Below are 21,085 nucleotides of genomic sequence, written 5' to 3'. Positions count from 1 at the left end.
TCTAACCCGATTAGTATACCACTACTATTGATGACCATGTCAAGTGACTAACGAGAATGAGCTTAGCTGTTCAAGAGGGGGCTCCCGATATAGTTTAGACCCAATTCAGGGACAGAAGTCTGTGTACCTGACGGGTGGGTCGACCGAATGCACCCGAGATTTGTGAGTGGCTGATCACAAGCACCCCGGTTCCCTGGGTTCAGCACGCCTAACATGCTTTGTAGATACGAGGGTCGGCTAAGGCCGCTACCTACTAAGGAACCTAACAACCAAGTGAGTAATTGATTGCGAATGAGTTGTATCACTCCCGGCCATGATTGGTTCCCGCCCCTTGTAGGTGGATCCACTCCCCTCATTTTCATTAGCTATCTCGTGAACTGGCTAATGCACCTTTCATGATGAGATCATGACTTTTAATTTTCTTGATCTAATTTTCTAAATTCAAATCATTTTAGGCGATTTGACCCATCATGAGGCTTGAGCACGCGAATTCAGGATCGGAGATGGCGCTAATCAGGGAAAAAAAGAAATTTGTCGAATTGAAATTAGTAGTCTAGCCATGTCTATCGATCATCGGTGGATTCATGCACTCCATCAATCCCCACCCTTGTCAGTGTGTGGCTGACTGCCTCCACGATTGCATTGCTCGTTATAAAGACTTCAAGGCTTCTCTCTTTGTTACCCATCACACTCGTCTCAAAAGCTAAATCAACTCTGAAGATCCAAGATCAAGATCTATATCAAAGATAAAAAGATCACCACCATCCCTCAACAGACCATTGATCGTTCTACCCAAACTTACGACCTCTCTTCCTCCCCGAACCTTCAATCACGATGTGTTACAAGACCAACTACGAGCCTTACGTGAGTACAACCTTCCCCATGACCATGATTCACGCAAACCATAACTAATGACACTACAGAGGAGTCAAAGCCTGGATATGAAGGAAGACCTTTCTTTGGAGGAACTTCTCTATCCTTTGGGAGATCTCTATCCACACGTCGTGGCCCTTCAACTACAATCTGAGGACAACCCATGGTCCAAGAACTTCCCTGGCTATTCAGATGTCAGCTATTGGACTGAAGTTTCTTCGTCACGGCCACCTTCGGAGACTTCTTCGAAGCACACGACATGCAGGTACAGCAGCGGTGAGTCTTCTCTTGTTCTCCAAATGTTACCTGTCACTTTTGCTAATCCTGATGAACTGCAGACTCCACAGCCTCCAGATTTGTCACCCGCATCCGGCGACTTCTCAGCCGAGATGAGTTGCGCCGACGCTCGAGAGCTTAAACTTGTCTTGACCGAAAGATCTTTGACCTCTCATTTGTCACTTTTCTTCACTACATCGTCGATCGATTCGATTTCCATTCCATTACTTGCATTTGTATTTTCTATTTTCTGTTGAACCGCAGCAAGCGAATACCCTCCTGTCTAATGTTTCATTTGTGATATTGAAAGCATGCTGAAGATCGCCGAAGATCTTGAACTCTAACTCACCGACTCTCTGTCCCTCTCTCTCTGTCTCTTCCTCCCCCGCCTCTACCCCTCTACCTCTACCTATCCCTCTTTGTTCTTTTCCCTCTGAGCTCACACTCATCACTCCTTGTTTGATACATAATGCTTCTTTTCTTTTTTCTTTTTCTTTTCAGCAATTTAGATTAGCAAGGCGTTCATTGGGCAAGCATATGCAAGGGTGAAACAGGGCATCACTTATCATCATCAATTTAACGACTTTGCAAAGGGGCCAGATTGGTGGCACCAATAATTCATACATCATTCAGATCACTGTTTAGCTTCCCGTCTTCTGAGATAAAAGAAAGTAAGGCCAAGAGTAGATTGAAGCCATAACATGCCACGCTTTGTACAGTAGATATTGTTAGATTCGGATGTTATTGAGGATCTTGTCTGTTTGTAATGCTTGTTCGTATGAAAATCCTTGCCTTCCCGTCCAACAGGTATATCAAGAGTATGCATACAAAGATACAGCCCATAATGGGCCGTCATGGAACCCCACAGTGTGAAGCTACAATACTAGTAGTACTAGTACATTACAATATGGAGAGTGCAATTTGGTATACTAAGAGCTAAAAACCCCCCAGAAAAACAGGCGAACAAAACAGAACCGATCACGTCGAACAACTTCCCTCTGTCGGCTCCTTGTAGATCAAGACATGAACTGTGGGGAGCTCAAACTCCACCAATATACGTTTAACTTGCTCTAACACCAGGCTCCAGTTTCGTTGACGTTCTCTCTCCACCGCTATCATCACTGTAGGTCGGCTATTTTGACGTGATTCATTATCGCTGACTCGATAGCTGCCTACGGATATAAATCCGGCTGTATCCAAGCGGCCCATGATTGCCTTGATAACAGCCGAGTGCTTGCTGAATAGCTCATCTGTCTCCTTGCAAGGGGATATATAGGGGCGCCATGCGTCATAGATAGTGGGGAAGTCGTCGTCCAATCTCGGGAACGTGGCTACAGACGCGGGTGTTGAAATGGAGACTGGATTGTTTGAGGCTTGCTCCATTGTGACCAGATCGGTGGATGGTGTTGTGTATCTATTCGGTTGTCAGTTCTATAGAGCACATGGCTTGGCATTGAATCAAAAAAGGGAGTTGATGATAATATCTGTCTTAACAAAAACATGTTTTATACACCTCGTGCATGAGTGCTTACCTGTGGAACTAGCGATTTAGCTAGAGTAGTCTGTATTGATTAGACGCACTGCGGAGTATATCTCGAAAACAGCAAAAGAGAGATGAGCCTGACTCATAATGAGCTAGCAACTCTGAGGGGACAAGTGCCTTATATAGACAAGAGATGGTAATTATCTCATGATGCTGTAATGGTTCTTTGTTGAGTATTCTTGTCCATGATAAAGAAACCTAAGTGGGTCTTTGGCTGTGAATAAACCAAGCTTTGTCTGCTTTCAGTAAAAGGCAATAAGCATGGCTAACAATGAGACATGAGACATCTACTAGTATATCCGGTACCCGCTGCGAGACATGCCACAACTTCAATTATCAACAACAGGGCCCTTCCTTGGAAATTATTACATTTCTATGGACAAAATGGCACCGGAACATAGAGATGCACTCGGTGAAAGATCCAGTGTCTAGGGAAGAAGTCTTACAAGGATTGTGACGCCACCTAGCCCCTGAAATAAGGAACAGGGTGAACATAGCAAAACCATAAGTTTGAATTCAACCAGCACAAACAATCAAATATAAGGTTATTATAAGTTCTCCATATCGCTCGTCAATTAACTATACTCCATAGATTGGGGGAGTTGGATTATATAATCTATATTTAGAGAACACCAACCAGGACGGGACTAGTACAAAGTTTATTGACAATGGTTCTGTTGGCCTCGAGTTCAAGGCTCTTATCCATCATGTTTATGCTAACTGGTTTAAGTCCGATACGAACATTGCCGCCTTATCACATCCAAGCCACCCCAGAAGGCACACGGATTCGATCCCCTGATATACAGGACATGGTCGCTATCACTGTACAGTGAACTCTGTCCTGACTAAGGGCGATCTACACTATCCAAAAAAAAAAGCGCCCACCCTGGATCTCCGACCGCATCCCCTTGAACCCGCTACCCCGGGAGCCTAAACCAGAACCATGGCAAGGTATTCCAATCTCGACAACCACGATTACACCGACGACGACTCTTCAGACGACGGTCTACATTCTTTCAACGATAACAACAACAATGCCCCGTCCTACCGTCTCACCAAATACACCCGCCCGTTAATCGACTATGTCCGAAACGAGTGGCAAACCAACCCCAAATATGCCTCCCTTCCCCTAACAAACGACGACACCTCCAACTGCCCGCGCTGGGTCCAGCTGCTCGGCTCCATCGTAACGGCACCCCGCTTCCGCCGGTATGTCGTGGTCTATACGACGGTTCTAATCTCCTGCTGGACCGTGTGGAAGTTCATCGTCTCGCCGCGGCTGGAGGAGCATGCGGCGATTCTTCGCGCACTGGATCCGCAGACGAAGGAGGAAGTGGGCGGGTGGTTTGGGGCGAATGCCTTACCCAGGTTTGATAATGTGGTTCAGTTGAGGACGCTGGAGCCGTCGCTGTTGCCTGGGGAGGTGGCATCGGAGTCCGATCCGCATGGCGGGAGGAGGTTGATTTTCATCGGTGATGTGCATGGTTGCAAGGATGAGTGTGCGTATATTTACCTACACCCGTACGCCGCAATATCGCTCACTGCATACTAACGTTGTTTTGTCTCGGATCCTACAGTGGAAAGACTACTAGAAGAGACATCCTTCAATTCGGACACCGACCATCTAATCTTTACCGGCGATCTGATCACCAAGGGTCCTGATAGCTTGGGCGTCGTCGACCTAGCCCGCAACTACTCCGCTTCCTGTGTCCGCGGCAATAACGAAGACAAGGTCCTCAGCCTCCGCCACAACATGATCGCCGCCAACACCATGAGCGACGAATTCCTGGACAACGCGAACATGCACAGGGGAAAGTACACAAAGGAGCGCCAAGTGGCACGACAGCTGAACGAAGAGCAGGCCGATTGGCTCGATACTTGTCCGGTCGTTCTGAACGTGGGCCAGATCAGGGGCATGGGACAGGTTGTTGTGGCCCATGCGGGATTGGTTCCGGGGGTGGATCTCGACAAACAAGATCCGTATAGTGTCATGAATATGAGGACTGTTGATTTGGATACGCATGTGCCGAGTTCTTCGGGGAAGGGCACGAAGTGGACGAAGGTGAGTTCCCCCCTCTCTGTTTTTTGCATGTATGCAACCGTCTTTACGGTCCAGGGCTAATGAATATACCAGTTATTCAACAAGCACCAGTCGCTTCTCTCCGATAGTCTCCATGAGACCTTCGAAGATCCCGAGTCGCTGCTTACGACCGTCATCTACGGCCACGATTCCCAGTCGTCGCTTTCTCTCAAGACCTACACCAAGGGTATCGACACCGGCTGCTTTAAAGGTGGAAAATTGACGGCGCTGGTCGTGAGTGACGGTGGAGAGCAGAAGATCGTGCAGGTGAGGTGTAACGACCATACTAAAGAGTGAGGGGTCAGCGTGAGCCTCCTCTTGGCTTCTAAATTTGCGTTTCCGTTCTCCGCTGGCATGGGGAAAGCGTGTGATTTTGAATATAAAGCATGCTCGGTGTTACGGCGCTTTATGATGAAATTGGGTCACTTTTAGGGCATTGTCATGTTTTGATGGACTTAAGAATACTTGTACCACCTCTGCACTAAGTATATACCGGCCCGCTATAGATAGTTCACCTTGGTGAACATCACCTATGCGGGCCATGACAGTATTATATACATTTTATATATACGGAATAATACGAAAAGAGTCCTGCGAAAAGACAACCCAAGGCTCTTCAGGGATTCCCAGAATTATTCCACACCCCATCGACCTCCCAAACAACGGGCTTCGTAAAATCTTCATACCAGAGCCCACCAAGCGCATTCATCTTGACATGTCCGAACCGGAAATACTCCGGTTCATTAGCCTTGAGCCGCGTCCAATTGAAGGATTCTACAGAGCCATTATCCGACTTGAAAGCCTGAAACCGCTCAACATCATTCACCAACACGCTGATCCCATCCGCATCCTCGGCGACATTCGGAAACTGGAATACGATATTCTGAGCCGAAGGGATCAACGGAGCCCCGATTACGGGGAGGATACTTCCCAGCTCCGCGCCGTTGAGCAGAGCAGCTGCTGTCTGGAGGATGCTGTCGAAGCCCCATCTTGCGATGCCGTTAATGAACAGGCCGACCAGGAGGCCTTGGTACAGGAGACTGGGTCTAGTTTGGATGGTTGTACCGGGGAGGAACAGTAGACTGAGGATGTAGTGGTGGATTCGGAGGTTCATGTTTGGTACGATGAGAAGGGCGACGATGCCGCAGGCCATGATGCCGTATATAGACAGCATTCGGGGGAGTCTGCCCTCATTGCGGAAGGTGAGGGCTTGGGTTAGCACGATGGCGATCAGGAGAGTGACGATGATGATCAGCGCGGGTATGGCACCTGGCTGCTGTTGGATGTCGTGGGGTGTCAGACGGGAGATGGGGATCTTGTCGAATGTGTCGTTGTTGAGGGCTCCCACCCAACACGGGCCCAGCCAGAGAACGGTCTTGTCCCAGTGGGCGTCCAAGTCTTTAAGCGTGTGCCGGACGCAGAAATAGTACATTGCAAATCCCACAAAGGCACAGGGGAGAAATCGGCCCAGTGCGGTGGATACCACCTCGTAGAAATCTGGGGAGTAAGGTGGATCAGACGAAAGAGCTACTTGGAAGTAGACGATGAGGTATATCGAAGCGTAGAAAGCTGCAGGCGACGTGGTGAATAGTGATAGTATAGCAGATACTATCAGGGAGAAGGTGAACAGCGGCCACCGGATATCTTGACAACTAACGTTGCCCTCGTCGGACGTCTCGCCGCTACCAAAGGTGAAAGAGAGTGGAAAGTTAGACGGGAAACCTATGCTTGAGATTCCGTTCTTCTCGATGGATACAAAGCCGGAGTACTCGCCCGTCCGACGGAGAACGCCGCAACCACCCTTCTGGTCGCTGATGAGTCCAGCGTGTAGGGCTGCTGGGCAAATCGCCGAGTCTCCACGATATATCCCGAAGTTGTTACTTTCAGAGCTCTCCGTACCACCTCCGATAACGAGGCTCTTGTAATTGATTTCTTCTGGGCCTACATAGTACGGTTCAAGCACGATCGTGGAGGCACAACCTGCAGGGCAGCGGAATGCAAACCCTCCTTTATCAAAGGGACGACAGTCATCGCCATTGATTCCACAATTAGTAGCGTTCGACCTGCCATGATAAGTAGATGAGTATACAGAAAAAGGCCCAGACGAGGAAGAAATCAGTCGACGTTACCATACCACAGTCCGCCATAACATGGGAGTTTTACAGGTTTTCCATAGCCCGGAATCTCCTGGGCCGAGATGGAATAATGCAAAGTTTCTATAAACACAGCGCCCCAAACACCCAGGCAAAGCAGAAGGAGCCAGACCTTAGCGCTCTTGCTAGGAAAGTAGCACTCCACGAGCCGGCCAGGAGCGGTTTGCCATCGACGAAGCCAAGGATTGATCAGATATCTGCGCGGCGGTGATGGTCCTCTAATCCAAGAGTAGATCTTAGAGAGAGAGCACGAGAATCGACCCGATTCTTGATCAGGACGCAAACGTGGGCTTGAGGTTGGCAGTAGCGGTTCGTCGGTGCCCTGAAAATGGTCGTCGGCGTGTACGGAGTCAGTACTTGGCCGTGTGACGATCACAAATGGGCTGTTCCCTGACAGATCCTCGTGAGCCAGAATATGCATCGGATGCTCTTCCGAGACCGGGAAATGCTTCTCAGGGGAAGAGGATCTGGACCATCCCCCTCTAGGTGTCTGGTCCGAATGCATTTTTGGCAACATAAGCCATGGATGAGTGGAAGGTGAACCGCGGGAAAGAGAAAACTCCTTAAAGGAATACCAATTCGGCCCCTTTAAATGAACTTAGTCATCGGCTCACTCAACGTGGCTTCAACTCCTTCACGAGTTGGACGTTAGTATAGAATTTTACCTGGGGACTTCTTGATAAATGTCTCAATCGTCAAGGGGAAGGCGGCAGCTTATTGGTTTTTTAGTTTAAATTTAGCCCGCGATCCATCCTTAGCACCAGCTAGAGTCACGCTTTCCAGAATGCAACCGCGACCAAAATATCCTAGACACCTGAGAAACGAGGCATTGATATACTACACACATTAGATATAAAGCCAAAGTAGACTTGCATTGCCAACTAAAGATTAAGAATCATGTTATAAACGTAACGAGCGATAATATTTGCCACCATCATGCCACATGAGCTCATCAACACACCGACTGGGTATCTGTATTAGTATTAATTGTAATTAAAGAGAATCATTAGGTCGTTTCCCGTGTCAATGGTCATGTATCTCGCTGATGGCGAGCCATGAATCTCAAGTGGAACTTAACGCGACTTTCACATGTGGCGGCGCTGTATTGCGCCAATGCTGAATCACGATGCGAAGTATCGTGTCAGGATCGGGGTATAAAGAGTGTCGTGTGGGTTGATAGATGTCTCTCTTTGAATTACCGGTCTGATTTTCGCTGATAGCCGGCCATACCCAGGGCTGGTCGGGCAGCTGAGAAAACCAAACAATATCGTAAAGCATAGCTTTCCATATTTAGACAGCGGACCGCTTGAAGAAGCCACGGCGGTTGCTACTGATTCAAGGTAAGTTTCGTGCATGTGGCTAGGAACCATGATAGAAAACTTACACTCCGTCACTTGTAGTACCACGGACCCGGAAGGTGAACCAGATACCCTAAGAACAGACCCAGTCAGTATACGAGACTACCGCCATCGATGCAGAAGCGAGTACGAACCACGATCGCCGAAACGAGCCAGACGCAGGCCGAGATGAAGCTGAATGCCTCTGCGGCTTTCCACCGACCACACACGTCGTTATGAACAATACCGCCCCATGCCCAGATACTTCCGCAGTTAAATTTGTGGATAGCGTCGACGAGGATACCGAAGGCAGCGAACCAAGCGAGAGAGATAATGACATCAACTGTCAGAATATGTCAGCTATTGGTTTCAATTTCGCTACGGCACAGCACGGCGGAGACATACAGGGCCACGAAAAGAAGCCGAACGAGAAAGGTATCAACCATATCAGGCCCAGTAGAATGGATAGACCGGCGACCACTTCTGTATAGATCCATCGTGCTTGAGGCCAAGCCTCAAGGTCATTCAACGAACCAAGGTAGTAACCGATGATGCCAGCGACGATCTAGATCAGATCATGTTAGTTTTCATTTCTCTTATCTCTCCCCTCATATTCGCTTCTCCTGTGGATGTGTATAGAGAACGTACCGCAGCGCAGATGATTTCCACTACGCGGAGAACGATCGACACGAGACGTGAGACGACGGGCATGACGAGAGTGTAATGTTTGAGTCTTGAATAGCGGTGTGGATGATGAGGTCAGAGATGCAGGTACAAAATGATGGTGCCTAAGACGGACGTATGCGGAGTATAGATCTGAGAGGTATTACACTGTTACTCGGTAGTCTGCGAGGAGGGTATAAATATGAGGGATCGGCTGCAAGAAGCGAGCAGGGTGGAGGAAAGTAACCGGTTTAAATACAAGCTTCTCACCAGACCAGGAAGATCTGCAGCAATTTTTTTTTCTCTTTTTCTCGCTTTTTCTTGGTCCTTGCTCTAGCGAATTAATGAAGTAAATTTCTTTTGATCGTCACTCCAGCGACATGACATAGTTTCGTTTCGATGATTGGCTAATGGGAAGGGCTGCCCAACGCTTAGTCTAGGCGTATCTTGCAACCATCCACTTGTTTTGCCGAGCAGTGGACAACGATACATTTGACTATAGTTGAGGTTGTACAGTATACTCTGACATCACGCTTTACAGGTCTCAAATGTGGCGCAATATACCACCTCTATTGGGGTAATATTGCCGGTCTATTCCTTCCAATACTTTTATTATTTTATTGTTTTCTTAATTTCGGTAACCACCCCAAACGCAAGGAAACAACCTGGAAAATCACAGAAAATCCTTACCTTCAACAAATTAGTCGTTAGTAAATCAACAGGGCTAATTGCAAACTAAGGCTGAAAGGGGACTCCACCATGTCCATCACTAAGCAGAAAACAGCATATAAACCATACCGCAGCTATCCACTTGACCCACTCTCCATCGCACTCTATATCTCGTCTATGCCTGGAAGGGTTCAATAGCTCCATGGCCTTACCATGGAAAGAGATTTACATAGAATCGCAAGTTTTGCAACACGGTGTTTTCTCGGGATCTTTTTCCTATTTCTCTTCCTTTTCTGTTTCTTTCTCCATACGGGAGATGAACAAGCTGAAGGAAGTCTGAAGATTGTGGCTGATGTGACGTCATGTGCAGCATGGTTACCTAGCCTGAAGATCATCTGACCGCCACATTGTCGTCGGCCCTATTCGATCAGTTTATTTTTTCTTCTTCTTTCCTCTGTTTTCCGGTTTCCACTTTGATTCCTTGAGCGATTGCCAAGATTCTAGTTCTCTCAACCTATCTTTTTCCAGAATTTCAGAGGTAACGTATGGTATGATACAATTACATTGATTATTCCATATCACTAGTAGTAATAGTACAGTCTGGCGCCCGCATCAATACATAACGAGTATAAAAACACAGTTGATAGAGACAAACGGATTGACATCAAAGAAAGGCGATCAGATATTCTTTCTCCCTTCCAAATGCCACTCCATCACCGTCCGGAATACCCCCTTCGCCCCACTCTCAACCACATCCCCGTGGCAGGGAATCAACCGATTGAAATCCCACTTATCAATGCGTCGTACTGATTCATTGAAAGCCTTCCGGTCGCCACTCGATAGTATATACCACACAAACCTCTTCTGCCATGTTGCAGGCGCATTAGTCGAGAGCAACGGGCTGATAATCTTGGTAAGGAGTCCCGAACTGGCGCTTTCACCTGTCTTCGAATATTGCTCCCTTGCGGGGAGATTAAACAAGAGATCCGCCTCGATGAGCGTGCGCGATCGCTTATGCAGAAACACGAGCTCCCGTGACGGATGTCCGTACACGTATTCAGTCTCAAACTCTGAGTCAAACTCTTCGGAGATTTTCTGCTGGCCATAGTTCTCTTTGCGGAACACGTGCTGGAACGGCGCATCCTTGTATTCAGGGTTGGATTGCCGCTTCTCGTAGAGGCCTTCGGGCGCGATGATTTCGGCGTCCGGGTACGCCTCTTTCCACGGTGTGATATTGATATGGTGCTCGAGGTCCAGCGCTGCGATGTACTTGAGATGACCGCCTAGACTTGAGACGGCTTCGCGGACTTCTGGTGTGAGGGAAACGGGGGAGAACACTGCGATAGCGCCGGATGCCAACTTGACTGTAGGAGGCGTTAGATTTTCTTTGCGCAAGCTTTGCCGGCCAAGAATCGATTCTTGGCTATCAATACGTACCTAGAGTTCCTCGTCCGCCGAACTTTAAACGTCCAAATCTCGCGAATGGCAAACTCATAGTGATCACGTCCGAAGTAACATTGCGGATTACCATCACCTCGGATGGGTTCTTGGGAAATAGTTGGGGAGCCATGGCTGAGGGTGTATGTTTTCGGGCGACAATTATCAGGAGGTAATTGTCGCGATGGGGAGTTGGAATACTTATGGGGACTTTAGCTACTAATACCAGCAAGCAAGTTGTCTGTGGGCTCACATGCTCAGAGGTGTTCGTTCAGTAATCAGTTAATTAATTAAACACAGGAATCTGGACTTGTGGCTGTGACCGTGACGTCAACGTAGCGCGGGGCCTGGCAGGAGGGAGGTTAGTAATAGTAGCCTAGGGCCATCCCAGAAAAGGTTCAACTTGCTCCTCCAACCATATATTTTCGTACTTGGAAAACATTGAACCGGATTTTGAGCTTACTAAAGAGACAAGTTACATACTACGATGTGGTTTACGCAGCATATGGCCATTACTGTTGCCCAGGCATTTCTGGCCGGGCCTGCGGTCTAGAACACTGTGTATCTCTAAGCTAACAGACTGAATTCTATTTTGCTTTGCTAAGCTACCTTACCGAGTTAACTATTTTCAAATTATGAACCATTATGCACTTCCAAGTGTACATTGTTAGTTGGAAACACGTGCACTCAGGCGCAGATCTATTTTACGAACCATACACGAGTCAGAAAAACCATTACGGAACAATAGGTTTCATTTACACCGTCCAAAACAATATGGGTATCACAAGTATCCACGATTAAACAACAGAGGGAAAGATAAGGGATAACAAAAACTAGAATGCCCGGCCCCGGAGACTATCATCAGCAGAGTCCTAGCCATACCAGCCGCGCCCAGTGTTCTCATGCTGCTCTTCTTCACGGTGAGGAATGATGGATTCCTTGATATCGTACACCTCGATTAGGTCCCGCCAGGTTTCAAAGTCAAGGCTGAATATAGCCTGGTGTTTCTGAACCCCTTTTCTCTGGGCTTCGTTTGGGGCATACGGTTTTGCAGCATCTGTAACAACCGATGTTAGGTAAAGAAGTCTGACTGAAGTCCAGAAGGAGACTTACGTAGAGTTGGCAACTGCCGACTGTCTACCTGAATACCAACAGTGCCATCCCTGACCAAGAAGCTGACGTAAAACAGATTTTCCACGCTTTGTCCGAACGACCTCGGATTGATGCAGAAGTGAAACAGGGGAACCCCGCCATCATCTGCAACATGGTGTTGAGCCATCACTTCTTGCACCATGTCGTCTGTGGGCTCTTCTTCCAGTTGCGATAATAGGCTCTCTACCATGTCCTGGCCAGCATTCTGCGTTTTTGCAAGCAATTTGTTGATGCTGGTACACATGGTGGTAAGGTTAGACGCTTCTTGTCGATCAAGGTCTTCTTCCCGAAGTTCCTGTGGTCGCACTGCTTGTGACGGATCGATACGCTCTCTAGCTCTTCGCTGAGTGAGTTGCCGGGTACGCTTTTGTACCGACAACGGCCCTAGCAAGAACCCGGAGATGGACGGCCGTGCATTATGGCGGAAGCAAGCAGACCGCCCAAGCCAGTCCCAGTTCATTGCATCTCCTTGATCCTCATCGCTATCATTGGGATCCGCTTGGCTTCGGCCTGAAGCTTGGCCACGACGACGCTGTGTACTCGACATCATAGCTTGCGAATCTTCGGGAGCCCCGCGCATAAAGGATATGCATTTAGAGACAAATTCGTCCACATCTATACCTGCAGATGCATCCCCCAGGACTAAATGTGCGGTCTTTTTGTATGAGAGGTCGGCGGCGCTGACCAAGAGACGTGAGTCGATCGTAGCATCCGAGGTCTGCTTAACTTCTTGAAAGTATTCGTTGGCTTTCTGGATGGTGTCCCGAATGCCATGATTGCCAGGTTGCATATACTCGCTCCTAGAATCTACACCATCGTTTAGAAACTGAAAATAAAAGTCCTGTGCGGTGAGACCCTACCATGTAGTTCCCGCGTCAAGTCCCTGAGTCCTTTCCTGACTCGCCTACGTTCTTTTTCATCCTGATCTGGGTCGTAGAATTGTTTGACGCGCTCCTGTTGCGATAGGGCTATCTGCGACTGACTGCCGCTCTGAATATTGGACGCTCTATTTGATAATCGCTGGCGCTTTGCATTGGCGCCGGAGGCCATGGTCTGAGCCTGGCTTCTTTTTTCAACACGTGCAGAATTTTGGCGGTTTTCTTTATCAGATGAAGGCTCTGGCGATGAAGATTGACTGGGAAGCCTGCGGCTGTGGGAAATGCGTGCCATGCTTAGTGGCGGGACTGCGACGAAAGTACGTCAAACACAAGACGCGACAGGGGTTGGGCCGAAACAATGACAGGCCGGCGAGACAAAGAGATAATTCACCGGGAATAATTAGGGGGCTACTATCACTCAGGTAAGAGAGGCATGGGGCAATTGGACCGCTAATAGTGGTCTCACCAGCAATCTCATCATCTATCAATCATTATTACTTTTGAACGGTGCTGCGCGCCAAACGCGTTGCGAAAAATATAAATCACGTGAGGTCAGCTGACCCCGCGTCATCCGATAAGTGCTCTTGACTCTTGGCCAATCAATAGGCCGCATTGCCATCTCCCCGGACGGAGCTCTTCTGTCCTTCTGTCACAGAGATAAATGTAATGAAGCACTCCAAGCGTCAATGAGGCCGGATTCGGAATTTCCGAGTCAATATGGAGGCCTTTACATTTGCTGTCTCCACCCAGGTGGACTTTCCGATTCAAATCAAAATGTAAGTGAAGCCGCAAACTTCAAACAGGACTGCTTTGTAATGGCAGATGTTGGGCTCCGAGTCAACTAATTCCTCGGCAGTGGCTCTTTGGAAGGAAAGCAGAAAGAGGTCCCCTTTTCTATACTCCTCAAGCGACCGGAATTGCGACACCTCGGTTCCGTGCAGAACCCCACATCCGATCTCTTCGTCACAGTACAGCTATGGTCAGACTCGAAACCGCTGGGGGTGCCTTTGCAAACCTCATATAGAACGTTCAAATCGGTCCGCGCCTGGAATGAATGGCTCCAGATGCCTATGTCACTCAAGGATGCCCCGTACAAGTGCCAGCTTGCGATAACCATTTGGGACTTGTCTCCATTTGGAGGTGAAGGTGCGCAAGGCCATTACGTTCCATTCGGTGGGACAACAATATCCCTATTTGATGAAGAAGGTAAATTGAAGATGGGGAGGCAGAAGTGCAAAGTATATCGTCACAAGGCTGCCGATGGCTTCTCTTCGACAACTACCCCTTCGGTGCCATCAACGAAGCGACGGAAGACCAATGCTTCTGATCCGTTGGGCCCTTCGCCCGAGGAGATAGAGCTGGAACGAGTAGAGGTGCTGATCAAGAAGCACGAAATGGGGGAGATACCACGAATCGATTGGATGGACCAGATGGTCTTTCGTCAGCTAGAGAAGTTGAAACTTAATGCCGAAGAATCCGCAAGGAAGCGGGCCACCCTTTTAAAGTCGACGAAGCATAAATCCCGGGGGAAACATGGAGACGATGGAGATGATTCAGATGAGGGGGATTTAGACGACGAGAACTTCACTCTCTATGTCGAATTTCCACGCTTTGACCACCCCGTGGTCTGGTCTGACCACGAGTATCCTCCTCCCCCGGTCTCGTCGTACCCCCACAATGCACCTGCCAACCCTAGTTCTGCATTGAAACCTGCACCGGAGGTTCGTTTTGGCCCCGGAATCGAAGGTGCTGATGGAGAGGGGGTGATCAGAATATATGACCCTGAAGTTGGGCAGACAGGCAATCCATGTGAAGACAAACACAGAAGACTCATTCGTAGTCACCGTACCGGCATCATGGACAGAGACCTGAAACCGAATCCAAAAATCCGGGATGAACTAAATGCCATACTGTCGTACGAGCCAACGCAAGACCTCACTGCCGAGGAAAAGGACCTTGTTTGGCGCTTCAGGTACTATCTAACTCGTGAGAAACGAGCGTTGACCAAGTTTGTTAAGTCGATCAATTGGCGTGATGCCGGTGAATCACATCAAGCAGTGGAAATTCTCCCTAAGTGGACCGAAATCGATGTCGATGATGCTTTGGAGCTCCTTGGGCCAACGTTTGATAACCCAGCAGTCCGTTCTTATGCAGTTGAAAGGCTTCGGAAGGCCGACGATGAAGAGCTTCTCCTTTACCTCCTTCAGCTGGTACAGGCGCTAAAATACGAGGAAAATTCCAACAATGACACAGAGGATGCTGCCCATGATTCGTCACTGGCTAATTTCCTGATCACTCGTGCTGCAAATAATTTTAAGCTCGGAAGTTATTTCCATTGGTATCTAATGGTTGAATGCGATGACACCAGCCCCGGAACCCTATCCGCGCAGCGCAGACTCTTCGCTCGGGTAGAATACTATTTTATGACTGATTTGGAACAAGTGCATCCTGAGCATCGAAAGACGCTGTTACGTCAGGGTGAGCTGGTTGCTGTGCTCTCTAAGGTCGCCAAGGATCTCAGGTTCTCGCGAGATAGCCGGCCACTGAAGATTGAGAAACTCAAAAAGTACTTGAAAGACCCTAAAAATGAGCTTGTGCACATTGAGCCTCCATTGCCGCTGCCCTTAGATCCAGAAATATCAGTCACAGGCTGTTTTCCGGACGAGTCCAATGTCTTTAAATCTACCCTGTCTCCTCTCCTCATCACCTTCAAGACATCTGAAGGGCAGAAGTATCCAATCCTGTTCAAAGTCGGCGATGATCTTCGCCAGGACCAGCTCGTTATACAGATAATCATTCTAATGGACCGTCTTCTGCAAAAGGAAAATTTGGATCTTAAGCTGACACCCTATCGAATCCTTGCCACCAATGCTACGGCAGGCGCTGTCCAATTCATTCCATCAGCATCCTTGTCTGCAATCTCAGCCAAGCACCGGTCAGTCCTTGCATATCTCCAAGCAAACAACCCTGATGAGAACGAACCACTTGGTGTCCGAAAGGAGACCATGGATACCTACATTAAATCCTGTGCCGGATACTGCGTGATTACATACCTCCTCGCGTCGGCGACAGACATCTTGAGAATCTTCTCCTCGCCCCAGATGGCCATTTCTTCCACGCCGACTTCGGATTCATCCTAGGCCGAGACCCCAAACCATTCGCTCCAATGATGAAGCTCTGCAAAGAAATGGTGGAAGGAATGGGCGGCACTACGTCTCCTCATTACCTCCAATTCAAGCAATACTGCTTCACCGCGTACACCACGCTGCGCAAGTCGGCAAACCTTATTCTCAACCTGTTCAGTCTAATGGTCGACGCCAATATCCCCGATATCCGCGTTGAGCCGGACAAGGCGGTACTCAAGGTCAAAGAGAGGTTTCATCTGGAGATGACGGAAGAGGAGGCTATTCGTCATTTTGAGCAACTCATCGGTGACAGCGTAAATGCTATATTCGGTGTGGTTATTGATCGTCTTCATGAGTTTGTTCAGGGCTGGAGAGCATGATGTATTATTGATAACTGGCGAGTGCTCGCCAGAGATTCGAATCTATTTGCCGCTTTGTTCGACTTTGGGCTACTGACACAGGCATTGGCGCTATTCGTTGTGTGTATTGGGTATGATTAGGAGTCAGGAAATGGGATCGGCGCAGGTCTTGTCTATAGGAGATACCCTAGTCGACTTGGGATAATATTTACTGTCAATATAACTATTTATAGATCTATTATAGAACGTTCAAATGACTGAACTCTGTCCGTCTCCATCATTAATCATTTAACCTTCAGCCGACCGACATCAACACCCCTTGATCGACCGACCCAATTCCTCGTCTTGTCGCGTCCGATGCTCCAGCTCTACCCACTCCTGCCCAGAGTCACTCCGATCCGCAATATCAACCACACCAGGATGAGATGTGGATCTAGATATCACAGCCGGCGACCCAGGATGCGAACCCGATGGCCTACTTCCGAGTTCATCTACCTGGGAGGAAAAAATACCATCTGTCTCGGTACCCTGGCCGGCACGACCGGTGATATCATCGCCGCTAAGCTCATCCTTCTTTGCCTCTGCATCCTCATCATCCTCAGGTGTGCCTTCTCGGCAAGCCCAGGCATCGACGAAGCGGAGGACCTCGCGCGGCCACCAGTTTTTCATTACTAGCAGGCGAAAGGGGACAAGGGCAACGATTATAACGGGAAAAGCAGGAGCACCTCTTGTCAGGGTGACGATGAAGATAGCCACTGTGATCACGATCTGTAGGATAGTGTATAGGTGGATGGGGATGTAGGAGGGGGGTGGTGGGGTGCTGTTGTCATTAAGGTCGGCATCGTCGGGTTTCTTCGCAAGAGAAGATGGTAGAGGCGGAAGTTCAGATGGCGGAGTAAGAAGGTAAAAGGTTCGGTATAATATAGGACTGTGTTTAGATGAGTTATATCTCCTCTGACAATAAGTGGGAAAGGTATGCACTTACTTGACCGATAAACTCTGCTCGCCCATGAACATGAATAGTCCGGCAAGAACACTCGTCGGCGTTAAGCCGAGGACTTTCATGAAAGGCGGACTGACGAAAAGAAGGATGGCCCCTGCGTGCAAGAAAGTGGACCAGCGCTGTTCGTGAACGCGCTTGACTTCGTGCGTCTCGACTTTCTCTTCGCCATCTATGATGACGGCGCGCTGTTCTCGCTCCGAATGCATTAGTGATTCGGAGTGCAGGGGAGCCTGGGGCAAAAGACCGTTGGCGGGTGGGATGCCCAGGATTCCGCAGAGAGCCGTTGTTGTGCCTAGTAGGATGATGTCCCATGCGAAGCCGCCGGGTTTGCGGGTGCCGTATCTGTCGATTGTGCATATGATGGAGCTTACTTCGTGGTCGAAAAAGAAGAGGATGGTGATTATGATTCCTGGCACTATGGCGGCGAAGACCCATCCGACGGGTAAGGTCCAGAACTCAACGAAGAACTTATCACGGTCTGGTGATGTGGGTTTGAAGGAGTTGCTGACGGGAAGAGTCATCTTGTCGAGGTGTGCTAATTCGCCGATATGGGGCATGGCGATGAAGACAATGATGGATATTGCGGCGGCGTACTCTGTGAGCCCCATTCGGATGTATCGATGGAATAAAGGCTTCCAACTCTCAGCTGTGGAGAGAAAGATGGCGAGGAGCATGGTTCCGACAGCACCGATTACAGCGTATAGGAAAGCGGCGAACGAGAGGGTGTCATGTGCTCTTTCAAGCTCCTGGATGGCCTTGTGGAAATAGATGATGCTGTTCAGGAGAGAGAAGATTTCTGTGGCGAATGTTGTCACATAGCGCATAGTCCAGTCGTGTGCATTGATTATGGCTAGAATATAATGCAACCAGGCCGCATGAATCAAGGACCATGCCATGAAAGGGAGGAAGGGCACCTGTTATTGCTATTAAATACTGTTGAGGTGCAATGCGAGTGGTGTATTTGCTTCTTTAAGGAAATACCTTGAAAACTTCGTCACACAATGCATAGATATTCTCTGCTAGTACAGAGAAGGGTCCAGTAACACCAAGGATTGTCAGAGGCTGAATAGAGAACCTGAAATCGATTAGCTTTAACGATATATGTTATTTTCCCGGACAGCGTACAAAGAGAAGATGATTCCACATAGTCCCGTACTAAAAACAACCTCAATCGTTCCCCAAGTCTTGCCAGTCAAGACATACAAGTCACTGGCAAAAGTAATCCCCGGGAGAAGGTTAGTGAAGAATACATATACCGCGCTAGCGAAGATCAATTGGTTAAATATAGTCCAGTCCGAAACATATCGGCGGCGCAGGTTGATGATATCCTGCTTCACCAATCGAAAAGGACGCAGAGGCCCACCGGCCGATACGGAGCCCCGTAAGACTCGAAATGCCTTTGGTGTATGCTTTGAGGGGGTTATAATGGAATGTGCATCATCTCTTTCCTCAACCCTGGACTCATGAATGCCACTTGGTTCTCGCACATCCCGCCGTCTTGGAGGCCTGTGGCGAAGGGAAGAGGTTCGAGTAGAGCGGGGCCGAAAGGCTGAAATCAAGGACATTTATTGACTTGACACTGAATACAAGAATTGTTATCGCATTCCCAGTTGTTTGGTCAAGTGAATTATGAAGCGACTTGCTTCTGCTGTAAATATGGAGACTTGATCAAGAGTCGGTGGGGACGGGGACGATGAACTGGTGGACATAAATTTATAGTCACTGGATTGATACGTAAGCCAATGAGGGGTGATTTCTTGTCGACTAAAATTGACTTTATGCCAAGCCAAAATCAGAATAAATTAACACTCATATAGTACCTATATCGCTAATACATTGCTTCTAACGAAAATACTAGCGGATGCATGATAGTCCGTAAAAGAAGGGTAACATAGTCGGAATTAGTTCAAAGGTCAACCATCTTACAGCTTGGCTGAGTCAACAAGTCCCTGCTGCTGCAACCACTCTGTGACAAAAGAATTGACCTCCGCTGGCTTCTGCCACAGAGCCCAATGCCCTGCCTCGACTTCTTTCACGCTGAGGTTTGGTACAAAGGGTACCATGGCTTTGGCCATCTCAGGGTTAACCACAAGGTCAGCAAGCGCGTGAACATAAAGCACGGGGCACTTGATTGAGATCGCCTCTTTGCCCTGGGCCAAGAGGGAATGCTCGTCGGTCCAGCTCTGCTGGCGAATACGGTAGTAGTTGCCTACACGTTCATCAGCTTTTCTCTATTCCTTATAGAATGGAAGGGGATGCTCATACAAGGTCCTTGGAGCCCATTTCTCGAGTACTCCTCCACATAATACTGCAGTTCTTCTTCACTGAGCAATCTTGTGTGACCCAGCTTAGTAGCCACCTCGAAGTCGAAACCGCGGGTCGAGTCCATTGCAAATTTGCCTTCAGGAGTGGCCCCACCGTACAGGCCATTGAGGAAAGCACGGATACCTTCCTTATCTTGAGTATGGGACTCAACCACGCCTTCTGCGCTGCCGAATTGCAGCTGGTACCCAACTGTGGGGACGAGCTTGGCGAGATCAGCCGTATCGATGTATTTCGGTGACGGAGGGAGATATGGGACAACAAAGAGAATGAGATGGGTGATGAAAGAAGGGTGGTAGAGAGCAAAACGGGAGGCAATCACCGAGCCCCTTACTCTGAGGATTAGATGGGTTCTCATAAAGCATCCAGCCCGGAGAGAGTGAGAACATACCAGTCATGACCGGCGAGAACGATATTCTGGCAGCCGAGTTGCTTTCCAAGTTCAGCCAAATCATCGGCATGCGACTTGTAGGAATAGGCGTCGAGAGAGTCAGTTGGTGCATCCTGGACGAATCAGATTAACAAGAGCCCGGAACAAAGAGTACAGCGCATCCAATCATTCGGGACTTACTGATCGTCCGTATCCGATACAGTCAACAGCAACGACGCGGAAGCCAAATTTGAGAAAGAGAGGAATCTGGTATCTCCAGCCCATGGACAAATCTGGGAAACCGTGAATCTGTATTGCACGGGTTAGCTACCGGTAGCCCCATTGGCCCAGTTCAACGACATACCAAGAAGACCGTGCGAGTAAAGCCGCCCTCAGGCTCGGCGAGGAGATATCCTATCCAATCAAGTTAGTGAGGCCTTCTCCGGACGTCGGGGGAAGCAAGAGGCCACACCGTATGTCTTGCCATTGATGGTGGCAGAACAGCGACGGATCCGAGGGTCGTTGACGACGTTGATTTTGTCAAGGGTAGTAGAGGAAGACATGTTGCTGCGATCGAGGGATAACACACAGTAACAATCGGCAATGGCTTATGGGGGGTTCGGCTGCATTAAGTAGTGCAATCCGCCCCTGCAGGCTCAATGAGAAGGCACCATCATTCGCACAACGGCCATCGTTTCAAGAGTGGATCTAGGATGATCTGAACCTTCTTTCTTTACAATGAATTATGTTTATGTGATCTTATGTGTTATGTTAAAAGTGGGGCATTGCGGCGAAGTGGATCATCACAATAGGTGGTTATCATGATTAGTGATGTGAATATCTCC

The 21,085-nt window shown here is 48.6% G+C and overlaps 8 protein-coding genes across 8 annotated transcripts; 3 read left to right on the top strand and 5 right to left on the bottom strand.

Moving 5' to 3' along the window:
- Positions 1-834: 834 nt before the first annotated feature.
- Positions 835-1,559, top strand: ANOM_004456 (uncharacterized protein; the record flags this gene model as incomplete). The annotated part of the gene is made up of 3 exons (XM_015549713.1): positions 835-864; positions 924-1,149; positions 1,212-1,559. The coding sequence occupies 3 exons, from the start codon at positions 835-837 to the stop codon at positions 1,289-1,291; spliced, it is 336 nt and encodes a 111-aa protein (XP_015408682.1). The 3' UTR covers positions 1,292-1,559.
- Positions 1,560-3,635: 2,076 nt separating this feature from the next.
- On the top strand, positions 3,636-5,069 carry ANOM_004455 (putative serine/threonine-protein phosphatase; the record flags this gene model as incomplete). The annotated part of the gene is made up of 3 exons (XM_015549712.1): positions 3,636-4,191; positions 4,270-4,754; positions 4,827-5,069. 3 exons carry the CDS (start codon positions 3,636-3,638, stop codon positions 5,067-5,069), a joined length of 1,284 nt encoding a protein of 427 aa, XP_015408681.1.
- A 319-nt stretch (positions 5,070-5,388) lies between these two features.
- Positions 5,389-7,430, bottom strand: ANOM_004454 (LCCL domain protein; the record flags this gene model as incomplete). Its single annotated transcript, XM_015549711.1, has 2 exons — positions 5,389-6,835; positions 6,907-7,430. The coding sequence occupies 2 exons, from the start codon at positions 7,428-7,430 to the stop codon at positions 5,389-5,391; spliced, it is 1,971 nt and encodes a 656-aa protein (XP_015408680.1).
- A 460-nt stretch (positions 7,431-7,890) lies between these two features.
- ANOM_004453 (MARVEL domain-containing protein) lies at positions 7,891-9,214 on the bottom strand. The gene is made up of 6 exons (XM_015549710.1): positions 9,173-9,214; positions 8,911-9,108; positions 8,668-8,827; positions 8,418-8,605; positions 8,310-8,356; positions 7,891-8,255 (listed from the first exon to the last, which is right to left on the bottom strand). Exons 2-6 carry the CDS (start codon positions 8,971-8,973, stop codon positions 8,216-8,218), a joined length of 498 nt encoding a protein of 165 aa, XP_015408687.1. The 5' UTR covers positions 8,974-9,108; positions 9,173-9,214; the 3' UTR covers positions 7,891-8,215.
- Positions 9,215-10,141: 927 nt separating this feature from the next.
- Positions 10,142-11,313, bottom strand: ANOM_004452 (uncharacterized protein; the record flags this gene model as incomplete). The annotated part of the gene is made up of 2 exons (XM_015549709.1): positions 10,142-10,958; positions 11,032-11,313. Coding segments are annotated over 2 exons (918 nt in total), but the record flags the coding sequence as incomplete, so codon positions are not given.
- A 590-nt stretch (positions 11,314-11,903) lies between these two features.
- ANOM_004451 (non-structural maintenance of chromosomes element 4 family protein) lies at positions 11,904-13,353 on the bottom strand (the record flags this gene model as incomplete). The annotated part of the gene is made up of 3 exons (XM_015549708.1): positions 11,904-12,088; positions 12,145-12,990; positions 13,044-13,353. 3 exons carry the CDS (start codon positions 13,351-13,353, stop codon positions 11,904-11,906), a joined length of 1,341 nt encoding a protein of 446 aa, XP_015408685.1.
- Positions 13,354-13,778: 425 nt separating this feature from the next.
- Positions 13,779-16,566, top strand: ANOM_004450 (phosphatidylinositol 3-kinase VPS34; the record flags this gene model as incomplete). The annotated part of the gene is made up of 3 exons (XM_015549707.1): positions 13,779-13,837; positions 13,918-15,996; positions 16,134-16,566. The coding sequence occupies 3 exons, from the start codon at positions 13,779-13,781 to the stop codon at positions 16,564-16,566; spliced, it is 2,571 nt and encodes an 856-aa protein (XP_015408684.1).
- Positions 16,567-16,854: 288 nt separating this feature from the next.
- ANOM_004449 (uncharacterized protein) lies at positions 16,855-20,803 on the bottom strand (the record flags this gene model as incomplete). Its single annotated transcript, XM_015549706.1, has 10 exons — positions 16,855-17,473; positions 17,531-18,462; positions 18,530-18,623; positions 18,752-19,054; positions 19,475-19,757; positions 19,814-20,199; positions 20,262-20,374; positions 20,442-20,549; positions 20,605-20,654; positions 20,713-20,803. 10 exons carry the CDS (start codon positions 20,801-20,803, stop codon positions 16,855-16,857), a joined length of 2,979 nt encoding a protein of 992 aa, XP_015408693.1.
- Between the last annotated feature and the right edge of the window lie 282 nt (positions 20,804-21,085).

The sequence above is a fragment of the Aspergillus nomiae genome (genome assembly GCF_001204775.2).
Source record: "Aspergillus nomiae NRRL 13137 chromosome Unknown contig00071, whole genome shotgun sequence".
Classification (NCBI taxonomy): Eukaryota; Fungi; Ascomycota; class Eurotiomycetes; order Eurotiales; family Aspergillaceae; genus Aspergillus; species Aspergillus nomiae.
Note: the sequence above shows the minus strand (reverse complement) of the source record. Positions and strands in the feature narration are given on the sequence as shown.

Bases quoted from the DNA above. Each gene is read 5' to 3' on its own strand.
- ANOM_004453 (XM_015549710.1), bottom strand. From the start codon at position 8,973: ATGCCCGTCGTCTCACGTCTCGTGTCGATCGTTCTCCGCGTAGTGGAA. The intron at 8,828-8,910 runs GTACGTTCTCTA...GATCTGATCTAG, and splicing joins TGGAAATCATCTGCGCTGCG to ATCGTCGCTGGCATCATCGG. The intron at 8,606-8,667 runs GTATGTCTCCGC...ATATTCTGACAG, and splicing joins CGGCTTCTTTTCGTGGCCCT to TTGATGTCATTATCTCTCTC.